This window comes from Erinaceus europaeus, chromosome 17 (assembly GCF_950295315.1).
Source record: "Erinaceus europaeus chromosome 17, mEriEur2.1, whole genome shotgun sequence".
Lineage (NCBI taxonomy): Eukaryota > Metazoa > Chordata > Mammalia > Eulipotyphla > Erinaceidae > Erinaceus > Erinaceus europaeus.
This window is the reverse complement of record NC_080178.1, coordinates 72,377,697-72,402,622: the sequence shown is the minus strand read 5'-3', so window position 1 is coordinate 72,402,622 and position 24,926 is coordinate 72,377,697. Positions and strand designations below refer to the sequence as shown.

The window sequence follows — 24,926 nt, the reverse complement described above, 5'->3', positions numbered from 1 at the left end:
AGTAGAGTCCTGGTAGGTGTCTCTACTCTGCTCTTGAGATCTGTTGTATACAGATAGGGCAGGCTGTGAAAGGAGCAAACAATTCTCAGGGGAGCCCCCAGAGGAAAACCAGAACATCAAATTCCACAAGCCCTCACTTGTGCTGAGTATATTATAGATGTGTCATCTCATCTGACTCCCTAGTGCTTCCCTAGGGTTTCTGATGATATCTGGAGAAAATAGGTGACTTGCCCAAGGTCAGGTGAGCAGCAGTGCCATGATTCACACTTTTACCAGAGTGCAAAGTTCCTTCTCTTTCTGCTATACTTTCATACCAGCTAAAACTCCCTTTGAATGGTAACTACTTCTTGGGCATCTACAGGTGGGTTTACAGTCATAGAAATGAAACACCATCCCATCTTTGCATTCTTGAAAGATAGCAAGGCAAACATGTCATAAGAGACATAGGCAGATAAATGTGACCATGGCACTACTGTGTCTGATTATTTTAAGTAATGAAAGTAATCTGAGCACTTGTCCCCAGATTTAGCTTCATAATAAACGTTCACTGCAGGACCTAGAGCTGTCCAAAAGATCAGTGCCTTTTTGGCAGCCTCACATAGATAAAACATGGCCCAAAAGAAAGGAAAAACATGGCCCAACTGGCAGTCAAAGCGGTTTAATTGATAGCCTAGGATATAGATGCAATTACATTCCTCCAGGGCCATTAGGGGAAGGTAAAGCAGACATTCATCACTACTTTCATTTGAAAAACACATACATGCAGGTGTGCATTTTAAAGAATTAGGGAATTGGGTGGGAAATGCAAGTTTAACCACTTTTCAGATAAGAGAAAAATGCCTCCAAAATTTCTCTTGGTTAAGAATGGAGAGAAGGGGCCAGGTAGTGGCGCACCTGGTTAAGTGCACACATTACAGTGCACAAGGACCCAGGTTCAAGCCCTGGTCCCCACTTGCAGGGGGAAAGCTTCACAAGTGGTGAAGCAGGGCTGCAGGTGTCTCTCCGTTTCTCTCCCTCCCTACCTCCCCCTCTCCTCTCAATTTCTCTCTGTCTCTATCCAATAGTAAATAAAATAAAATAAAAAGATTTAAAAAAAAAGAATGGAGAGGAAATTGGAAACACTTGTATTTTCAAGCACAGAGTTTACTCTGGCAACTTTCCTTCATAAATTCGCATATCATTTTATCTAGCCCCCAGCTACCACTGTGTCAATAGCCACCTAAGGGCATCTTCTTTTTTTTTTTTTTTTACTTTTTTTCAATCTCAATGAAAACTTTAGTCGTATAGCATTTCTTAGTTCCCTCCTTATCTTGTTAAGGACTCTTACTGAAAGTCCAACCTAATATCAAATGTAAATTCCACTTTCTGGGACTCACATGAACTGTGGAGATTTTTATTTTAAATGTTGTTCAACACTAGCAATAGCCATGGTCTTTTTTTTTTTTCTTTGTCAGAATACACTGTTTTCTTGTTGAGTTTCTTTTTTTCTTCCCTTTTTTGTTGCCCTTTTTATTGTTGTTGTAGTTATTATTGATGTTGTTGTTGTTGGATAGGACAGAGAAATGGAGAGAGGAGGGGAAGACAGAGAGGGGGAGAGAAAGATAGACACCTGCAGACCTGCTTCATTGCCTGTGAGGTGACTCCCCTGCAGGTGAGGAGCCAGGGGCTCGAACCAGGATCCTTACACCGGTCCTTGCGCTTGGTGCCACGTGCACTTAACCCGCTGCACTACCACCTGGCCCCTGTCATGGGCTTTTAAAGACCCTTGACTGTGGCTCCTTCAGTCATCTTAGCTCCTCCTGAAATTACTTCCAGGGAAAAGGTTCCTTTAACCAGGATCATCTCCTTACCTACCCCTGATAAGCCCAAACAAGAGAATAAAGACTCCCCTGGGAGACAGGTCTTTCTACTTTCTGTGTAGTGCTGTTCTCCCAGAAAATTAGTATCAGCTTGACCTCTGTTGGTAAGTCTTTCCCAAAGAATGGAAGGAAGTCATCCTCCAAAGGACCAGAGAAGCCCTGCTGCTTTTTGATGACTCCAGCTGGCATGAGAGAGTATTTGTAGTAGGACTGTGCCTTAGCGGGAGTCTCCAGGCCCTACAAACCCCCTGTGAGGTTGGCATTGTCATTCTCCTTACTATAGAGCCGTAGGACCTTAAGGAGAGACGGCCTTCCCCACCATCCATCACTGAGTTAAGGAGCTAGAACTGGACATGGTATATAGTAAGTCTAACAAATAGACAAAGCTCTGTCTGTAGAAATAGTGATGACTAATAAGCACATGTCTCTTACCCACTGAAAATCCCACTTGTAAAGTAGAACTGGTAGACTGTCACCAGTAGGTAAGACAATAAAGTGTCTCCTCCACTGTTGCGTGAGCAGATTGCTTCCCAGACTGCCGGGAGACCGTCAGGCCCGCCCTGTGTGTCTTCATGGGAGACAGTGTTAAAATGTCTTTGTGTTTTGCTTCTCCCCAAAACTGTACTCCACTGATTTCAGGAAAGAGCTGGAGGGAAAAGGAAGACTTTTCTCTTGAATTTAACACCTTCCTTTGGGCATCATCCATCCATCATCCATCCACCTATTCTTTCATTCATACATCCATTCATCCCCAGGTTCTTCCTAAGTACCCGTGGTGAGCTAGGCACTCACAAACACAATCACTAGTCCCATCAACTCACAGTCTGTCAGAGTATTAAAAAATGCCTTAATTCTTCTGTTCAGCAGAAGATCCAGAAGCCCGGAGACTACGGACAGTGAAGAACATCGCTGATCTGCGGCAAAACCTGGAGGAGACCATGTCCAGTCTACGGGGAACTCAGGTCACACACAGGTACCTACAGCCTGAATTACTGTGCCACCTAGTAAATTAGGTGTAGCTGCTTGTCGTGCCACTAGGAACATGGTTTGGAATGAACGACCTTGATCTCACATGTGGCAGAATTCACAGAGTGTTTTTGCAACCTGCAGGAGTGTAAGGGCCAAAAAGTAGCAAGCACAGATCCCTCCTCAAAGCAGAAGGTCACTGATCCCTTCGGCAGAATATCACAGAGCAACTCATCTAGTTTCCACTTTACATGCATTTTTCTAAAATCGTATTGTGTTGTTGAAGTCAGCAGGTGAACTAAATTTGACCTGCGTGATAAAGTGAATAACTTGAATTCCTACCCAGTCTTCTGGTACACTGTAATGTTGTTAGTCACGCATGTGTGTGAAACACGTAGAGAAATAATATCTATAAAAAAAATAACCTCTGATCACATTAAAGCCATAGTTTAGTGGGATGACATGTCGGGTTATGTTGGGAACATTTATCAGGCTGTTTTCATTGTTGAGCAATAAGCGGAGGAGGATACAACCCCGTACACCCTTCCCACTTTTGGCCCAGTTTTGTACTTGGTGTTTGGCTTTGATAATGGCGGCAAAGCCCTAGTTACCCCCTACTGAAAGCCCAGGGAGTCTCCTTTGCTTCTCCAGTTTCAAGCTCTTTTGATATATGGATATAGCCAGAAGACCACAGGGCTCCCCACTGCCAGCAGTTTTGGTGGGTTGGGGTAACCACTGTGAGTTCTATCTCAAATGAAACTGGAGCTGAACCTTGAAAAGTAAGACTGCTTGCAGGACTGGAGAGAGACAAAAACAGCTGAGGCACTGACCTGTTGGCAGTTCTTCTGGAGGTGTGTGCTGCGGTGCTCACTGAAATCTTTGGGTATTTGGTGGGTGTAGAGCCAGAAGCTGGTCCCTCTGGCTGTGGGATGAGTTGTGCTATAACATTGTCTGGTGGATTTCTTGACTAGAACTAGTATGGTAAATGTGGCAAGGGAGGAGGGTTGGTTTCTTTGGCATCTCTTGGATCGCTTATGCACCCCACAGGACCAGAGAGACTATGTCCCTTGAAGAAGATGTCCCAATGGTCAAGGATGACCTTAGTCTCAGTACATCTGATATCATCATTTGGACTCACATCATTCTACTAATCAACTACCTCAGACCCAGACATTTGCAACCTTCTACTGACTTTGGGCTCCCAAAATTTAGTTGTAACACTGGACAGAGTGGAGGAGAAACAAAGGTCTGGGGAAATGGACCTTAGAGAATGAAAGAATCAGGGCTTGCTTCCCCACACCCCCTCAGCCAGGAGAGAGCCGCGCTCCATAGTGGGTGGGCACTTCCTGTCTGTAAGCAAGAAGGCCCACAGAGCTGCTTTCTGGAGTAATCAGCCAGGTGACACCTCAGTGCTCTGTGTCCCCAGATCAGTATGTTCGCTTCTTTTTCTGGTTTTGAGGAAGTTTCCAATAGTTGAGATAATTTAATTAAGCAACTGATATGTCTAGTGCTATGTTGGGGGGCAGGTGTCACCTGGCTTCTCCGAATCCCATGCAAAAGTGCTGCCTCTTGCCTTTCCATCTCTAGTGAGAAGTGACTGGCGTACACCACGGTAGGAGTTCAAGGCGGCATGATGATGGCTTCCTTGGCATGTGCTGTGTCAGTTGTCACTACAGTCAGTCCTGCCAACACCCTCCTTTTCTTTTCCTGTCACTTTGTTGGGGGAGGGGCTAGTGGCTAGTATGTTGTTGATATGGTTACAGTTTCTTTTCTCCAGCAGTAGGTGTCTGCAGGACACTCTCACCCCAACTTCGGTCCTTTTCCATCATCATGCACCAAGACAGACCCATTTTATCTTTCTTCTGTTTTTTCAGATCATTTTTTTACAATTATTATGGAAAGAAAAGGATAAATGGTCACCCTATTGTAAGAACACTTAGAATTTACTTACTTGAATTTTGTATTTTATTTATCCACTTTCTTATTTTGGATATAGCAAGAAATTAAAAGGAAGGGAGAAGTGGGCTGGGTGGTAACGCACTGGGTTAAGTGCACATGGTGTGAAGCTCAAGGACCGGTGCAAGAATCCCAGTTCAAGCCCCCGGATCCCCACCCACAGGAAGGTCACTTCACAAGCGGTGAAGCAGGTCTGCAGGTGTCTGTCTTTCTTCCCCCCTCTCTGTCTTCCCCTCCTCTCTCCATTTCTCTCTGTCCTATCCAGCAGCAGCAGCAGCAACAATAAAAAGAATGAAGACAAGATGGCCACCAGGAGCAGTGCATTCATAGTGCAGGCACAAGCCCCAGAGATAACTCCGGAGGAAAAAAAAATGAGGAAGGGACAGATAAAGAAGGGGAGAGAAAGAGAAACACCCACAACACTGCTTCACCACCCATGAAGCTGCACCCCCATCCCTGCAGGTAGAGACCAGGGGCTTAAACCAGAGTCCTTGCACACTACTCCGTGCACTCTGCCAGGTGTGCCGCTGTCTGGCCCTTGGAATGTGCTCTGTAATAATGCTACAGTATATCTCAGAGAGCTTTAGCTGCACTCAGCATGTTGTACTACAGTTCTAGTGCTGATTTATGTTTGACCAGAGTTTCTTTCTTTAACAGAGGAAATACATCAGGTGGTATGCCAGTCCCTATTGTTTGATTCTGTTTTATCTAAGAGAAATAGATCATAACTGCAGAATTAAAGAACACATAAACCGCAAAGGGAGGCAGGTGCATGAAGGTCTAACCCAAGGCTGCTTTTATGGTTTTAGCACATTGGAAACCACGTTTGACACCAATGTCACCACGGAGATTAGTGGGCGCAGTATCCTCAGCCTGACGGGAAGGCCCACCCCTCTGTCCTGGAGACTTGGCCAGTCCAGTCCGCGGCTCCAAGCAGGGGATGCACCCTCAATGGGCAACGGGTACCCCCCTCGAGCCAACGCCAGCCGGTTCATCAACACCGAGTCGGGCCGCTACGTGTACTCTGCCCCTCTCAGGAGGCAACTGGCATCCCGGGGCAACAGTGTCTGCCACGTGGACGTCTCTGACAAGGCAGGAGATGAGATGGACCTGGAAGGCATTAGCATGGATGCCCCGGGCTACATGAGTGACGGTGATGTCCTGAGCAAGAACATCCGGACCGATGACATCACAAGCGGGTAAGCGCCGGGCTTCCCCCTAAGCTCTCAGGAGAAGCTCTGGGCACTTTGGCTCCTATTGTTCTTGTTCTTGTTCGAGGCTCTGTGGTGTGTCTGTTCATGCTGCTGGCCTGAAAATAGCAAGGCCTGACCCGTAGGCCAGGCTTCGCCACTGACTGATTGGGCAGCTGTCTCAAGATCCATGGGCATCTAGAACAACATTTGAAAGCAAGTCTTAACTGTGTCATTCTCGTGAAACAAACTTTGCACTTAGGATGGAATACAGACTCTTCGATGATCTGCCTCGTCCTTGGGGACCACATCTTACCTGCCTCTTAGAGCTCCTGATTTCTCTTTCTTTTTTTAGTGACTTAATATTTATTTACAAAATTATAAGATAATGGGTATAATTCTGCACCATTCCCACCACCAGAGTTCTGTATCCCCATTCCCTCCACAGGAAGCTACAGCAGTTTTCCCAAGGTCACAGATATGGGTTGACTATTATTTCTAGAACTATCTGTCTATATGTAGGTATATTTGCCCATCTTTTTCCATGGTCCCATTTTCTCTTCCTTTCCAAGTCACACCTACACCTATTACTTACTTCCAAATGTCCTTTCTTTTATCCTCTTCTCTCTCCAGGTCCTGAAGGAATTAGAATTCAGAGCCTTCTGGTTATCTTCCATCCTCATTTCTCCCCAGCTAGGGGTATGGACCAAAATAATTTTGGGGTACAGAAGGTGGGAGTCCTGGCTTCTGTAACTGCTTATCCACTGGGCATGGGTATTGGAGGTGGACCGATCTCCCCAGTCTGTCTCTGTCTGTCCCTCGTGGGGCAGGGCTCCTTTTCTCCATCTGATTTGCTTCTTTTGCAGCTACTAACAACCTCTGCAATGATTTTTCAGCTTCATCCTTGAATTTTATTCTCCATATCTTTACATGGTGGGACCTTTCTCATTGGTCCATGGACACTTCTTTGGAGGTGTCCTCCCTGATCCATCCATTTTCCCCGACCATCATTCATTTGTTTATTTATTATTTATTATTTATTGATTTATATTGCCTGTAGGGTTATCGTGGGGGCACTGGGCTGATACTGCAAATCCGCGACTCCTGGCAGCCATTTTTTTTCCTTTTTTTTTTTTTTCTTTCTACTTTATTTTTATTTGACAGGACAGAAAAAGATTGAGAGGGAAGGGGAGGTAGAGAGGGAGAGAGAAAGATAGACATCTGCAGACCTCCCTGCAGGTAGGAGCAGCGCTCAAACCCAGATCTTTGCACCACTGCCCAGCCCTGTGTTTTGTCTTCCTTTCTCTCTTTCTTCATTTCTTTAGGTAGAGATTCCAAGAAATTGAGAGAGGGAGGAGGAGAGGGAGTGAGAGAAATACCTGCAGCACTGTTCCACCACCCGTGAAGCTTCCCCTGCTGGAAAGAGTACTCCCTACTGAGGAGTAGAGAGGGCCTGAACCTGAGTCTTTGAAGAGTGTAGCATGTGTGCTCTGTCAGGTGTGCCAACTCCAGGCCACCTAGCCACCATTCTTACTCTCTCCCCATCACCGTGTCTTAAACTCTTTTGAAAGCATACCATTATTTGAAATTCTCTTGATAGTGTGTTTATATTTACGATCTCCCTGTCCCTGTCCTGCTTCTAAGAACTGTTGGCAATGCCAGGGACATTGTGTGGTTGTTCACCAGTGAATCCCCAGTGTGTGGTACATATTAGGAGTTTGTAAGCATGCTAAATTAATGAGCGTGGGGACCAGTAGGTGAGCCAAACCTCCCTGTTTGTCCATCTGTTTACATGTGGAGTTGAGGAGCATGCCCAGATGACGTCTAAGCCATACTGTGGCACTGTGTAGCTCAAGGCTTGGTTTCTTTTTTTCCTTTTTAGATCCATACCCAGGTTGCTGTGTAAGCTAAAGGTGCTTATTTATTTCATTTGTCTGCAATTCTAAAATGGAAATATTGACAAGACTATAGGATAAAAGGGGTACTTTTCCATACAGTACTCACCCCCAAAGCTACATATCCAGTCCCCTCCCCTGAGAGCTTTCCTATTCTTTATCCCTCTGGGAGTATGGACCCAGCATCACTGTGGGGTACAGAAGGTGGAAGGTCTGGCTTCTGTAATTGCTTCTCCGCTGAATATGGTTGTTGGTGGGTCAGTCCATACTCCCGACCTGTCTTTCTCTTTCCCTAGTGGGGCAGGGATCTGGGGAGGTGAGATTCACCTGCAATTTTTTTTTTTGCCTCCAGGGTTATTGCTGGAACTTGGTGCCTGCACTACGAATCCACTGCTCCTGGAGGCCATTTTTTTTGCCCTTTTGTTGCCCTTGTTGTTTATCATTATTGTTGTTATTGTTGCCTGCAATTCTTTTATGTGTTAACCTGACTTGCCCAGAAAGTCCCCAAAATCTTTTCCTCCTCTAACAGTAAGCAAAATTACAAATAATAAAAAGTGGGCATGGGCCAGGCAGGGCGGGGGAGGGGGTGGCTTCACAGGTGGTGAAGCAGGTTTGCCGTTGTCTTTCTCTTTCTCCCTCTCTATCTTCTCCCCTACTCTCAATTTCTCTCTTTCCTATAATCATACCACCCATTTTCATGACTATAGTGACCAGGAACTCCAAGATTCACTATTTTATTTTAAATGCTCTTTAGTGTGTGTGGAGCCCAGACTTCACACATAGACTATTTTACTGCTCCTGAGCCACTTTTTCATTCATATAAAGACAGAAAGAGGAGAGACGTTGAATGCCAGAGCTTCCCCCTAGTGCCATGGAAGCTCACATAAGGTGCAGAGACTTGAATCCAGGCTGCAGACATGGCAAGACATGTACTCTAGTCAATGAATTTTCATGCCTAAGGCTCCAAGGTCCTAGTTTCAAGCCAGGTAGAGTAGTGCTCTAGTTACAATGAAATAGGGGCACTTCCAGAGGCATTGCAATGGAGTAACAGCAGACACAATTCTCGTGATAACCACAAAACAAAATGTAGCACAGAGACAAATAGGAAACAGATATATAGTAGGCAAGACCATTATAGAAAGCTATCCACACAAAACAACAAACAGGATAAGAGTCAACAAGAACATAAACAATCTCAAAACAAAAACCAGAATGGCTATAAGTAAACCACATTTATCAGTAATCGCCCTGTGAATGGTTTAAATTCACCAGCCAAAAGATTCAGAGTGACTGACTGGATTAAATAGCAAGACCCATCTAGTCTGTGTCTCCAGGAAACACACATCCAAAAAAAACAGACAGACAGAAGCTCTGGGTGATAAGGTTGGAACAAGGTATACCAAGCCAATAATGCAAACAAAAGGGCAGGAACAGCTGTTCTAGTATCAGATAAATTAGATTTTCAGGCAAAAAAGGTGAAAAGAGACAGACACGGCCACCACATATTGGCCAGAGAATCAGTCCAAAAGGAAGACATAACTATTATCAATACATACACTTCCAATATGTGTGCACCCAATATATATTGGGGCCGGGTGGTAGCTCAGCGGGTTAAGCGCACATGGCACAAAGTGCAGAACAGTGTAAGGATCCTGGTTCGAGCCTCCAGCTCCCCACCTGCAGGAGGATCACTTCATAAGTGGTGAAGCAGGTCTGCAGGTATCTATCATTCTCTCCTCCTCTCAGTCTTCCCCTCCTCTCTTGATTTCTCTCTGTCCTATCCAACAACAACAGCAGCAATGACAGCAATAATAATAACAAAACAATAAACAACAAGGGCAACAAAATGGGAAAAAATGGCCTCTAGGAGCAGTGACTTCGTAGTGCAGGCACCGAGCCCCAGTGATAACCCTGAAGGCAAAAATAAAAAAATAAAAATAAAATATAAATATATATTTTTATATATTTGCTGACTTTAAGGGAGACATTGACAGCAACACAGAAGACCTCAACAGACCACTCACAGCAAGAGAAAGATCATCAGTACAAAAAATTAACAAGGAATTAAAGGTTTTATATGAAGTCATAGATGAGATGAACTTAACAAATATATTCAGAACCTTTAATCTCTCCCCCCAAAAAGAAAGAATAGAATACACATTTTTTCAACAATTTCAAGGATCAACCATGTGTTGGGACACAAAGACAATCTTAATAAATATGTATATATTGAAATCATAAAAAATACCTTTTCTGACCATGAGGTTGTAAGGTTAGAAATCAGTCACAAAAAGAAACAAAGAAATACACCCAGACTATGGAGACTGAACAATACACTTCTGAATAACACCTGGGTCACTGAAGAAATCAAAGATCTTAAAAATTACTTGGAGAGCACTGAAAATGAAGATACCAACTACCAGACTTTTGGGATGCAGCAAAAACTGTCCTAAGAGGGAAGTTAGCAGTACAGGCCCATATTAACAAACAGCAACCCTCTCAAGTGAGCCACCTAACATCACAACCGAGTCAACTAGAAAAGGGGCCACAGAGAGACCCAGAAGTCAGCAGGAGAAAGGAAATAGTCAAAATCAGAGCAGAAATCAATGAAATAGAATCCAGAAAGGTGATCCAAAAGATGAAGGAAAACAAGAGCTGGTTCTTTGAAAGCATAAATAAGATAGATAAACCACTGGCTAGACTCACAAAAATAGAAAGAGAGAAAGCTGTAATAAAAATAATCAAGAACAAGAGAAATGAAGATACAGCTAATGGTGGGGAGAGTCATGAGTGAATATTATGAACATGTCTTGGAAATAAACTGGACAACCTAGATGAAATGGATGCATTTCTACAATCATACCACCTGCCAAGTCTAGCCCAAGAAGAAGTAGATAGCTTAAGGAAGCCAATCACTAGTTTAGAAATTGAAGCAGTCATAGACAGTCTTCCCAAGAATAAAAGCCCAGACTCACATGGCTTTACTAAAAAATTCTGTAAGACTTTCAAAAAGAACTAACATCCATTCTCCTCAAACTATTCCATAACCATTATGCGATCTACCCTCCACCCCAGAGTCCTGTTCTTAACCACCATACTGCACACACTAGTCACACATTCTGTTGCTTTATTGAAACAGAGTACTTAATGAGGTTTATCTCAGAATTAATTTGCTTATTTCCATCTGATGAGATACTTATTTTATTAAAAGTGTAAACATAGATAGCATACTGGCTATGCAAACAGACTCACATGCCTGAGGCTCCAAAGTCCCAGGTTCAATCCCCCGCACCACCATAAGCCAGAGCTGAACAGTGCTCTGGTTAAAAAATAAAAATAAAAAATAAGAAAAGTGTAAACATAGAGATGTATGGACTTTCTGTCTGTCGTTTCTGAAGCCATCTTGGGCAGTGAAATCCTAGAAGACAAGATTTCAACTTGCTCGGCCACTCATCTGTTGTTGGACATCTGGGTTACTTCCAGGTTTTGGCTATTGCAAATTGTGCTGCTATGAACATAGGTATAGACAGATCTTTTTTGGATGGGAGTGTTTGATTCCTTTGGATATATCCCCAGGAGAGGAGTTGCTGGTTAGTTTTTCAGGAGATACTGGTTAGTTTTTCAATCCTCAGATGGCCACTGTTGTTTACTTTGTTGTAATATTGATAGTTTCCACCAGGTGGAGACATTGACACACTTTAAGGTGAACGTTAGTGAAATCTGTGAGAAAGTCCTAGTTTTCTGTAGCTGTTCAAACCAAAGCCTTTTCCCCTGCTAAAAAGCACACATGTTTACATTTCAGCTCCTGCTTTAGAAAGCTTACATTTTTTAGCAACTGAGATAGTGCTTGGAGCAAGTGTAGATAAAATGTAGAAATGTAAGCAAACCACCCAATTATTGAAACCGGAGAGGCCTGGAGGCCTGGTGTGTTACCCCACCCTGTTCCTTGTTGGTATAGAAATGTACCATCAAAATCAAGAGAGGTAGCCCAGATGACCTTTAAAACTCCTTCTAATCATAATGTTCTAGAACACTGATTAAGTATGACTTCACCCTTTAGAAATGCATGCAAGCTTTCTTCTCTGAGGCCGTTAGCAGAGGCCGTTAGCAGTATGATACTAAGTCCAGCATAAGACACTTAATATCTTTTGTACTCTTTTTCTCTTCTCATAAACATAACAAGGTCGTAGATATTAAAGGGCACACCATTTATTCTGATCTTTAGAATCAGCTACATAAGTGTTTCTTCTAGGCAAATGAGTAGCAGAAAGAAAACAGACTGAGATACCCTGCCCTGCAACTTGCAAGCTTTGTCCTTAGGCATGTCGTTTAACGGCCCTAAGCCTTGAAACACAATCTAATAGGGTTTTTAATCTTCTACTATTAGATTTCTCTTTGAGGTCATATCTGATTAATGGCAAGTATCTGATAAAGATATAAACTTTCAGACAGGGTCTAGATGTCTTATCACCCTCAAACATCTAGGTACTTGGAAACAAAGAAATGATTTAAGTTTTTATCCAGATGTTTGGCTTAATGAGGACAGCCTTGATGGATGAGTAATATGTAATCAGCAAGGAGGCTATTTGAGGAAAGTTCTTGTAAAAATCTGCAGCAAGTTTAGAAAGCCTGATAAGGAAGTAAATTTTGGTTTCTGAAAACCTATGACATTTATTTTCTAAGTAACACTGGATCTCAGCTTGGCTTAGCAGCTGTGTTTTGATGTCTCTGGTTCTTTGTCTTAATGAACATGTGTGTGTATATTCCCCCTTTTGGATCAGTTCACCAGTATATATCATTTGGTAGCTTCAGTTGGTTTTTACTATCATTGTTATTTTGTGGTGTTTACCTGGTGACAAAAAAAAATTTTTTTACCCTTGTGTATGAGTGTGTATATGTGTGCGTGAGTATATTATTCAACTCTTCTGTTATACTTAGTATGTGCCAGGTATGTCTAAGTATTTTACGTGTTGTCATCTGACCTCACTACATCTTTATATTAGATTGACAAATTGGGCTTTGGCTGTAGTTAGTGGGGAAAAAATGAAAATAACTGATGAAGATGCCTCTTACTAAGTTTGATCCATGAAGTAAATCCATCAGTGTACCATATGGTACAGAATAAAATTACGAGGACAGACTTAGCATCCATATGTTTGGAAAGATGATTTCTTTCTTTTCAAAGGAGGCACAGAGTTGTGTAATTTTCCAAAGTATGGCTAGACATCTCTCCCTGGAAAAAAAATAAAATGAAATAAAATAAAATTAGCGCCTTTCAGGCCAGACCTTATGTGGCCTTGACAGGCTTTGATGACTTCCCATTGCCTGTGAGGAGGAAAAAAAAAATCTCAATTTTTTCACTGAGTGTTGAAGGGTCTTGCTGGCCTTCCCCTCCAAGCCCTCCCTACTTGGCCTCTGGCTACTTCTTCCCTCACACACTCTGCTTGCTGCTGCTCTGGGCTGTCAGCCATTCTTTGCCACAGGCTCTTTCCATTTGCAAAACTACCTTGGGTCATCCACCTCCACCCTGAAAAACCTTCTCCCCTCAAGCCTATCTGACTGATCCTAAAAATAACCCCCTCAGTGATGCCCCTGGAGCCCCTCTAGTCAGAGTTGGCTCTGCACTTCCAGGTCTTTGCTTCACATCCAGTCTCATGTGTGAGCCCATCATTTTCCCTGAGCAGAGGTTGAAGGGAGTCGGATAGATATTGCTGGGGAAAGAGTGTGGTCTTCAGCGGCAAACAGAATTCTGGCTCTGCTGAGTACATAATTTCTTAACCTTTAAGAATTAGAAATAGTGTGTGGAAAACACTGGTAAAATGTCTGGAATGTTCCAGATATACTCTAAGCTTAGAGACTAGCGCAAGTAGGTACTTAGGAACTGTTCTGTGAATGACCCTTCTCCATGCTTACCCTACCGGACCTTGGACCCCTATAACTTGCTGCTGCTGCCAGCTGTGGAATTCACTGGTTCCACTTACAGAACCCTTGAGAAAATACACTGGTCGTGATTTTTTTTTTTGATGCAGTGCATAGCCCCATCTAGTGGCCAGCATAGGATGTGACACTGTGGTTTGGAAGCTTGAAACATTCCTTAGGTTGTCCAAAGAGTCAAGGGGAAATAGACTAACACTCTTTCTACTTGCGGCCTGACCAGTAGTCTAGGGTGGGAGAAGTAGGCTGGTCTCCAGTAATAGTGCTTCTGTGGCTGAAGTCTTCCATGTTAGTGACAGAATTGTTCCTAGCAGGTTCCATATCTGTACTGGTGCCTGCTAGAAGTGAGGGAGCCCTTCCTGCTGAGTTATTTGTAGCTCCATAAATATGTCAGGGCGTGTCTCAGTCAACTTGGACTGCTAGTACGAGTCACCATAGCCTTGCTAGCTTCGACAGCACACTCTTTCTCTCCGTTCTGGAAGACCACACTCCAGCTGTCAGCACAGTCAGGTTCTGGTGAGGACGCCCCCTTCTGGCTTGAGAGTGGCTGCCTTCTTGTTGTGTCCTTACGTGGTGGAGAGAGGCTCCAGTGTGCCTTCCTCTTCTAAGGACAGTTATTCCACCACCATAAGGGCCCTGTCCACGTGGCCTTATCAAACCTAATGATTCCCCAGGTGCCCCACCTGCTAACATCTCATGGGGGTTAGGCTTCATTGGGGGGGGGGGAGAAATAGCAACATTTAATTCTTAGCACGTGTGTCAGGCTTCCTGCATCATTTACATTATCAGACCTTGTGCCTGGGTGGGCTTTCATTATTGTCTGCCTTCATATTTGAGGCCTTCCTGGGTTCTAACCAAGTAGGGTAGTAACTCTTTCCTCTGGGCTCTTCCAGCACTGGGAGTACTTAGAGCAGCACAGATTAGTACCACACCGGGATGAGTTTACATAGTGATATGTGTGTGGGTATGTGCAGCAGTGCATGAGATATATGTGTATACGTATGTATTCACACAAGGTGAACATACAAACTAGTCTTTAAACTACTTCAGTGCACTAATCATGATAAAAGAACAAAGCCTGTTTGAAGTGCTAAAAGATTAAGGTCAAACCTGTCCTAGCTGCTTCCATAACTCCTTGGGTTGGCCCGGTACCTGCCCCATAGAAAGGACGCATCAATATTTGTTGAATGGATGCTGTAACTGGCCTTCAGTAGAGCTGTGTTGGTCACCTGCCTCTAAATGAGTTTGTATCCAGGATTGAAGCCCTGTAAGCCACATGGTCTCCCCACTCCAGTCTTGTACCGTCTTGTACCAAGCCTGCCTGTAGTCTTGATTATTTCAGAGCTCTGACCACCTCTGTCCCCATGATCCGGATATTGACAGCATAGGGGGGAAGAGCCAACGTGGTGTAATGTTTCATGAGAGTCAGGAAAGCTGGAGGTGGCCCAGAACATGACAGGCAGCACTGTCAGTAAACAAGGTGGTGCTGATGGCATGAAAGGCTCCTTCTTATCTGGCCAGTATTTCTCATGGCCTTTCAGGCCAGACCTGAAGTGACCTTGTCAGGCTATTGTTCTGGCTTACTGATAGGAGAGGAAACCAAAGTACTCCTTGCAGCTAGATGCCCTGCAGGGACTTCAGAGCCAAAATAAATGATGTTAGGCAGGGCCCTCCTGAAAGACACCGGGACATGGCAGGTTCCAATAGGTGTGTCAGGCAACTCTGCATTTGAAAGGGGCAACTATTGTTTCTCCAGGCTGACTTGCAAGGCTTTGGAATTTCAGGTTGCCAGTTAGCCAGCCACCAGACTGGCACCCCCTTAGGACTAGAAAGGTTGAATCAGGGACCAGGTGGTGGCACACACATTACAGTGTGCAAGGACCCGGGTTCAAGCCCCTGGTCCCACCTGAAGAGTGGTGAAGTAGAGCTGCAGGTGTCTGTCTCTTTCCCTCTCTATTTCCACCTCCCCTCTCAATTTTTCTCTGTCTCTATCGAATAATGAATAAGGAAAAAAAGAAAGAAAGAAAGAAAGGAAGAAAGGAAGGAAGAAAGAAAGGAAGGAAGGAAAGAAAGGAAGGAAGGAAGGAAGGAAGGAAGGAAGGAAGGAAGGAAGGAAGGAAGGAAGGAAACTAGTTGGGTGGCTGAGCCGTCATGTAAAAGCGCGAAGCAGACGGTGAGGCTGTGTGCAAGCCGGCCCTAGCACACTAGCACACTAGCACACTAGCACACTAGCACACTAGTCTTTTCTCGGCACATGTGCACTTAGAAAGAACAGTGTGGCTCTGGCATGAACCACAATCCTGAGAAGCTCACAGGTTGTCTGTCACTGGAGCTGGGACTAGGCCAGATTCCACTCTTCCATCCCTCTTTGCCTCCCTCGGTGTATCCTCACTTGACACTTCCTAGTGGTATAGGAACCCAGGGACATGGTAAATGCATTCCGCTGCCTTACATGTTCCTTGGAGGTAAAGATCCCAGGCAGATAGTGACCTCTGTTTTCATAAGCAGCTCTCCAGATAGTGCCTGCAAGCCCAGAGAATTGTGCAGAGAGGCAGGATTAATTTCCCCAAGTGTTGCCAAACAAGTGATAGCTTAGCTCTGATGTCATCTGACATGGGCATTTTGGCAGATTGATGGCTCTGGCTACCAATATCATTTGTCCCTGATGGCCACAAGGCCTCAACGGTGCATGTCTGCCTCCATACTTGATTTACTGAGTGTGGGAAATCTATCAGCCCTTATCGGCAGTTGGGCAGGCAGGTTTTTCAGAATAGAAAGAACAATTGAGCTAACAGCATGCAGAGAGGAGAGAAATTCTCCAGCATCCCCAAGCCCACTGCAGCCACTGTTGGTGACGATGGATTTAGTAGGCAGAGACCAGGATTAAAAAGTGATTTACTGGCCAATAGCCCCATGGAGAAATGAAGTGTGGTCCAACTTTGGCATGGACAGCCCAGACTGCCACTCATAACTCACTGCAAATGTTGACTCATAATTTATGGGGGAAAGAAAAGAAAAGAAAAAAATGGGGAATATCTTATCTTCCCAGAAAACTGAGCTTAGGCCTTGACTTCTCAGGACTTTCCCAGTTTTCTTAGAGATTTGATTTCCCCTAAACCACACCCGGCATCCTGCAGGAAAGAGAAATAAGGGTGGGTGCTATGAAGAAGAGGAAGCACACCCCAGAACATTCTGAGGTGTCCCCACAAGGGCTGCTCACCACCTGCCCTCTCACCTGATGGACATCTTCCTGGCTCCAGAGCTTTCCAAGGCAGCTGTCCTGCAACTGAAAACAGGAAATGCTTCCTTTGGCCTGGTTTCTGCACAGGTTCCAGGCAAAAGGCAGTAAAACTTCATTTCAAAGTGTTTATTGAGTGTGCTGTGTGCTAGAAACTGAGCTGACATCACTGAGGCCAAGGGAAATGAACAGACTCAGTCTCCAAGATCCTCGTTTCTCATCAGGAAGCTTGTAGAGCCAGCAAGTGAGGAGGTCAGCATTGAGGGCTGTGGGCAGGGACAGTAAATTCTATGAGGACAACTGATAGGAAGTAAAGAATCCACTGTGAGGCAGGGGCAGTGTGAGGCCCACCTGGGTCTGGGGGCTAATTCCAACCTGTTGGGTTTCTTCGTGCCCATCTCAGAGGGTGTTCATGTAAACTTGACCCGGAGTGGCGTGCGAGGAGACAGAATCAGGCAAACGAGAGCCAGGGCATTGAGCTAGATGAGGGGTGGGGGTTATGAGAGCAATGCCTGGGGCGAGCCCAGATCAGAAACCAAGAATCCAGAGAGCAGTGAGTAACTCTGGGCGAGGCAGAGATACACAGAAGGTTAGAGGGACCGTGCATATTAAACTCAGCCCAGTGGAGTTAGAAGTTGTGCAAAGAGAACGGGGGCAACTAGACACAAAGACAACTCCCACCTTGCAGTCAGAGCTGGAAATGGCTGTGTTGTCTTCAGGCTCCCCCGTTCTGCCTTTCCCTCTGGTGTGTCCAGACTGGCTCAGTCCTCTCCGATTGTGTCAAACCCCAAACCACCTCAGACCAGGCCTGGCTGAGTAGGTTAATCAAAGTACATGGCACCTTGTCAGATATAATAATATAATGCCAGGGTTCAGGGAGCCCCCTACTCCTACAATACCCACAGTGGCTTGCTCTGGAGAAGCTGGCTACTCAAAGACTACTGAATGTCAACGTGTCATTCTAAGACATGGCAGATGATGGAAGTGTTAGCATTGAGAGACTTGGTGTCTGGGTTCCCAAGTGCATCTGAAAACAGAGCAGACCTTGCAGGGGCTTCTTATGTGCTCACATTATCCCTTTGGAAAGCCAGCTTTTTCACATCTGCAAAGGAGAATAATGATGCCTAGAGTTTTAACAATGGCAGCTAACACATGTGGAGAACTGGTACAGTGAGTGTGTTGACACTCTAGACCTTTCCAAGTCACCTTCATGCTGTGGCGGTGTCACCAAGATTAAGTTGGCTATAGTGTGTGTCTAATATCAAGCTCAGTGCCTGACATAGGGTGAAGACCCCCAATAAATTCCCTTATGCCTGTCTCACCAAATCTCAGTTGGTAGAGGCAGAGGAGCAGTCGCCTTGTGGTGGGTGGGAGTTGAGATGACCCCAGAATGGATATTCACATGGGAAGTGTGAGTCCTCCTCAGCCCTCCAGCACTCCGCCCTCAACGTTGGGTGAGAGAGCCCTGCCTTAAGGAGACATGCTGCTCCAGCACTCCTTACTTTCTCCTCCTCATCTAGACTGTCTGCTGTCTTATTGGGACACACTTCATGCCCTACCCAGGAGTAAGCAATGTCAGCACAACATGCAGCACCTGGGCTTTGCTCAAACCAGCCCCAGGTGTTCAGCCAAGGGAGATTCCACCCTGGGCTCTTTAAGGCATGCTCCAGAGAGACACCCTGGGTTCTAAGGATTTCAAGTCAACAGATAGTTAACACATGTCTCTTCCATTGCAGAGCTTATTTGGGTGTGACCAACCAGAACTAATCAGCGATTTATTTTCAGGGCCAGACCATTTGGTACTCCTCATCCTGGAGGTGCCCTTTAGGGTGCTGTAGGTCCCATCAGGGTAAGCCTGGACCCCAGGAGTTCACACTGACCGAGGAATACATCTGCATGCAAGGAGAACATATTCCAGCTCTGTAGTTCTCAGTGGATAATAGGGAGTGAGGGCTAAAGTATAACTCTCAAAGTCTGGCTTTATTTACTACCATTTTCACTTTACTAATGAGAAAAAGGAAGACTTGAGAACGTAATTACGTGGGGCCAGGCAGTGGTGTGCCTGGCTAAGCACACATTACAGAGTGCAAGGACCTGGGTTCAAGCCCCTGGTCCCCACCTGAGGGGGAAAGCTCTCTCTTTCCTTCTCTATCTCCCTTGCCCCTCCCAATTTCTGTCTCTATCCAATAATAAATAAATAATGTAGTTGTTTTAAACCTGTGGAAGGGCTGGCAGGGGGTTAAAGGGCTGTTGTTTCTTTCCGTGCCTGTACTAAAGCTTCAGTGTGACTTGGACGTTGTTGGTGCCACTTGTGGGTGCTCTGTCCTGCAGCCTCCAGCACCACACCTCTTGATGGAGTGGTTGCCTCTGCAAATCCCGTCTCTGTACGTTACAAATGTACCTTTGATGGCAAAAAAAAGGCCTGAAGCAGCACAGATAGACTCGAAGTTCTCCTATTTTCCCTGTTAAGCTTTTGCATAGCTGTCATCTAGAAACTTGGTCCATATTTATTTATACATTAAGCCAGAAAATACCTTTCCCAGCTATTTTTCAAGGGCCTGCAACCTATAGAGAGGCTCAACAGATTTATGATAGTGAGGTTGGAGAATACCAAGTTCGAGCTGAGGTGAACATGAAAAGAAACATTTGGATGAGGTTGGGAGTATTTTGGCCCTGAGACAGTAAGCCCATATTGAAAGACTCAATTAAAAAAGAAGACGAAGAAGAAATGGCCATATGTGCTTGTACTGAGATCAAGATAAGAAAGTTAGTTTTGTTGAGAGCTTGTGATCCTCTCAGCATGCTGCTCTGAAGCAAAATCTAATGGGAGAAGCTTGAGCCTTGGAATCAGAAGACCTTGACTTCATGTTCATTACTTGTCTGGTGTATGACCTTGAGGGAGATAGCTTCCTGTATGGTGCCTGTTAATTTGGATCCTACCTCATAGTTGAGTGGGAAGGAAAAGAGGAGGTATTATTTATGATGTTTGCTACACCTCAGATGGCAGTTCCTGCTAGCCTTCTTGCAGTTTCTGCATCTATTTGTCTCCTTAGGCTTTTATCTTACCTAAAACACACACTGTAGTGAGGTCATGCTGCTTCTTTTTCTTGAACACAGTCCCCAATTATCTGCTAGATGGATCAGCATGGCCTGTGTATCACTTAGACTTGGACAGAAGAGTTGATGTTGCAACTGGAGTTAGAGTTCCCTCTGGTTCTTGGCAGAACAGCCTTTTTCTTTTGACCTTCAAGTGCTTGTATAAGACTCACCTGCAGTATGAAGAGTAACATGCTTTGCTCAAAGTCCACTGACTTAAGCGTGTACCTCCTCAGAGCAACACCTAGACTCATGGTTGTCCAGATATCTGGGTATTGCAGCCTAGTCAAACTGATGGATTTAGCCGTCACAACCTGAAAGCAGGCCTTCCAGTGAAAGCAGTGGGAATGAATCATGTAGGCAGGAGGCAGCTTACCTGTGGCCCAGAGAAACATCAGTTTGGAAAAACATCTGTGAGGACTCCAGGTTAATGCCTGCTGCCTGCAGTGCAGCAATAATCCAAGAGCCTGCGTGCCTGGAAGAATCATTGCATCCTTCCAGAATCCCAGGGGCCCAGATAAGAAATTGTCCCAAGAAGTGGAGGTTTTGACTTTTCCTCTTAATCCTGAAAGAACTCCAATGTGTGACAGATACCCTGGCAAGGACACCTGAGAAGAGCTGATGTTTTTTTGAGCCCCCTGAAGTGAAATAAGATTCCAGGTCTAAGGAGAGGCCGTGGTCTGTTTCCTGAGTCTTCTAGCCATAAATCAAACCCATGTTCATGTCTTGTTGGGGGTGGGGAGACTGGGGTCTGGTTCATAGTCCAATCCCCAGAGTCTTGTGCCCAGTCACCTGTTCTGAAATGAGAACCTCACATGCCTGAGCAAAGAAGTGTAAAGGGTGAGGTCAAGTCTACTTAGCAGATCCCTGATACAGAAGAAACGTGTCACCAGCAGTGCAGAGAACTGGGCCGATAGTGTCAGCAAGTGCACATCTACTTGCTTCTCCTGCAGCGGCGTGACTGATGCTAACGTGTGAGGTTTCTGCGCAAGGCACTATGACCAGCTTTTTCCATGAGAGAAAGAAAGAAAGAAAGAAAATAAACTGCTTTTCACACTCTTTGCAATTGAGGAAGTGGGTACTCAGGAGGGTCCAATTACCTGGCCAGGTCAGCTCATGCAGGTAGTTTACTAATTGCTGGGCTGAATCCAAGCCTTTGTGTGTTCTGGGGAGTCTGCAATTTCCCACTGTAACTAGTCCCCCATGTCAGAATATATTGAAGACTGGGCCTTCTGTGATATCAGAAACCCTGCAAACCTGTTGTGCCATTAGAGTAGCCTATGAAGAGAGCTACAATGTGTTCAGAGAGGTTTGGCTCGAAAGGCTAAGCTGCATAGGAACCTAAAATTACTGGAAAATGCTTACTTAGTAGTCTTAGCAGCTGGCTCATACAGGGGACAAAAGCAGATAACTTCTCTCCCTCAGAAGCATTATTAGGTGTTTCATTTCAATTAAAGGTCACAGGTCCTTGCTCAAGCATTAGAAACACTTGTGTTAACACTCTTCCAGATACTCACTGAGAGATGGAATGGGGTAAGCGGGATATGAATGTGTGTGCGTGTGCGTGTGCGTGTGCGTATGTGTGTGTGTGTTGGAAATAGAAACCTGTGAGATGGGTAGAGGCAGGAAGGTTCAGATCTAGAGCCAGTTTTGCACAGTGATTTACTCAGGTGCCACACCAGTCTGCCTTCCTGTTATTAAGGCTCATTCGAGTGGCCATTCCACTCATCTACAGTTTCCAACTTTTGGAAGCATAATACCTGAACATCTCAGAGGAAATTCTACCTTCTGGGCCCTACGCCCACTGGGAACCCAAACAAAACACACAATAACAAGCTCAGTGTCACCCAGAGACCTCAGAACCATGCACAGCATGTTAGAGTTTTATTAATCAGGTGATTTTTGCCTTTCTCTGTAGGAGCGGTTAATCAAAACCACTGAGCCACTGAGTTAGGAAAGAAGGAGGAGGCGAGAGATTAAGGGCAGGTGGGGGACTGTCTTTCCTCACTCCTATTCAGACGGGTCTGGACCATCTCGAAGTTGGTTTGGACTTCACGGATGAAGGAAGCATTCACCAAAGCTGTGCATGAGACAGCTAGGCCCTCACAGACAAAAACCTCAGCCTGAGTGACTCTGACTCAGGACACCCGGGACCTAGTGCTCACTGTGATGCTGTTTGTAACAGCAGCTGCTTGTGTTGTGCACTTCCGAATGCCAGGCACTAGATGTGGCCCTTTATCATAAACATTTCCTCTGGTCATCCTCTTCCTCACTTTAGTGGATGTGCTCATTTTGTTATAGTCCCTATAGGGATGCAGGGACTTGGAGGCCATGGGCAGCTAGTCCAAGGTCACAGAGCAAGGGAGGCAGATAACCAGGGCTCATACATAGACAGACAGGCAGAAACAAGCTTTGTTTCAGGGTTTTCACCGAAGCCATGTAAGCATGTTAAATGCATATCTCCACTCCCCCCCACACCCCAGCCTGTCTTGCCTCTTGTATTTCTACATCTGTTTCCCTTCCACAACTGTAACCTAGAAAGAATTTCAGGCTCTTCTCTCCCTTTGTTCCTCGAAGCCAGTTGCTAAGCTTGATGAATTTTCTCTCACATACCCATTGCCAGGGTTCTCTGTAGCTCTGTTCTCTCTCCCCCACTTTCCACAGATGACTATCCTCATCACTTTGTTTTTCTTTTTTTAAAATATTTATATATTTATTTATTCCCTTTTATTGCCCTTGTTTTATTGTTGTAGTTATTATTGTTGTCGTCGTCATTAGATAGGACAGAGAGAAATGGAGAGAGGAGGGGAAGACAGAGAGGGGGAGAGAAATATAGACACCTGCAGACCTACTTCACCACCTGTGAAAAGACTCCCCTGCAGGTTGGGAACCGGGGGCTCGAACCAGGATCCTTACACTGGTCCTTGGCGCTTTGTGCCACATGCGCTTAACCCACTGCGCTACCGCCCGACTCCCATCACTTTGTTTTTCTTACCTCTGATCTCAGTGCCCACTCAGCACTGTATCCAACAGCTTATAATCCCTTAGTGACTCCACACTGCCTGCTGGGTGAATCCTGCTTGAGTGTCTATTACTGGATAACAGCTGCTGCCAACATTTATCTTTTAGAAACCATTGTTTCATTATCCCAAGGCTCTCCACATCAGGAATTGGGACAAGTCTCAATGGATATGAGTTCTCTATCCCACCATGTCTAGATCCCAGTCAGGAGGCCCCAGGCTTAGAGCTGGTTTGGTCGCTGGGGGGTCCATGCCGTTCTGGAGCTTGTTCACTCATGAGTCTGACGCTTGGGCTGAAATGACTAGAAGGTTAGGATGACTGTCACCTGTGAACGTCTCTATGGCTTATCGTCCTCACCATCTGAGGCTTCACGATTGGCAGACTTCCTACCCCGGGCCTGGCACAGGGCTCCAAAGGCAGCTGCTGTATGAGCAGAGGGAAACTGTTTCACCCTCCGAATCTACTCTTGTGAGTCATGATGTCTCCTTCGTTTTTCTGTGTTGGCCCACACGCTTACAGCCCCCAGCTTCAACACAGATCTCCCCCTCCCAACAGGATGCAGTATAGTGAGGTGACCTTCAGAGAGAACATATGGGATGGGAGACAGTGCTGAGGTCCCCGGTTTATGGGCCTAGTTCCTTTCTTGTTACCTACCGTCTCCTCACTTCCACTCTGCACCACTCATATCCTCTCCTGCCACCTTCCTCAGCAGAGATACCATGATCTTATGCCTCTGCTCCTTTGCATTTGTCTTCTCTCTGTACATTCTCCCCAGCCTCCTCTCTCCCCTCCACCTGGCACAGTTCTTTGACATTCTGATGAAGACAGAAAGTCTTCCCAGGCCGTCCCAGCAGACACCTGGAGTCCCACTGCTTGGTTCCCAGCACGTGCTAATGCCTTCCGGGTGGCTCTTTTCTATTCCTTTTGATTTCGTCTGCTCAAGTTCCTATCTTCCTCTTAGACCAGAATATGCTTAAGCAAAAGGAGTCCCTCTTTTTCCTCCTGCAATACAAACTTGTTCTGGCAGTCCTGCTGTAAGAAATGTATCTGGAAGGAGGGGGTGCTGGTGTTGGTAGTACTACTACTAGTAATAATTTCAATTTACTGGCTATTCATTGTGTGGCATGCTTTTTTTCAATATCAGTGAATTATTGCAAAATCCTCAGAATCCTGTAACATGTCACTACTCCAAGTTTACAGCTATGGACACTGAGGGCAAGAGAAGGCACTTGCCCAAACTCACACATACCCTATAGGGAGCAGCCTGCTTGGGCAAATTGGGGACTCAGCTGTTGAGAGCCAAGCTTCTTCCCTCTGAATGCTGCCACCTGCTGGGCTGAGGCTCCGAGACCCAAAAAATTCTGTCAAGCTTGACAGAGCTCCGTAAATCTGAACCTTTGGCTGGATTAATAATACTTCAACAATGTGGAAAGCAACAGAGGATCTGCTAGTCAGACAATATCTGGTTTGTTCTCTGTGCCAGGTTTTAAGGGGTTCAGAATCAGGGAGAGGTTTGTTCAGGGAAGGGAAACAAGGAAGGCGAAAGGTTCAAACCCTAAAACGTAATAGAAATATTTGTAGAAACTGGATATGCTTGGCAGAGAGACTACTTAGTAAAGCAGTAGGTTCCAGAGGCCCAAACTTGAGCTGCTTGTAGAAGCTGGACATACATTTTCATTTCCTAAACATGAAAGTGATCGTTAATCCATGTAAGGAAAAATTAGCTGGAAATTAGACCTGTCAAAAAAGAGGCTGGATTCCTCTGGAAGCA

The 24,926-nt window shown here is 45.2% G+C and overlaps 1 protein-coding gene across 14 annotated transcripts in view; it reads left to right on the top strand.

The window, feature by feature from the left end:
- NAV2 (neuron navigator 2) overlaps window positions 1-24,926 on the top strand; it is a 762,517-nt gene that overhangs the window by 571,963 nt on the left and 165,628 nt on the right. For 12 of the 14 annotated variants that reach the window (XR_009545656.1, XM_060177031.1, XM_060177026.1 and 9 more), the window contains 2 exons: window positions 2,724-2,832; window positions 5,591-5,980. Coding sequence is in view for 13 of the 14 variants with exons in the window: in XM_060177031.1 (XP_060033014.1) it covers window positions 2,724-2,832; window positions 5,591-5,980 (499 nt within the window). In the remaining variant the exon portion in view is untranslated. The remainder of the gene's footprint in view (window positions 1-2,723; window positions 2,833-5,590; window positions 5,981-24,926) is intronic. The other 2 variants (XM_060177025.1, XM_060177027.1) reach the window with 1 other exon arrangement.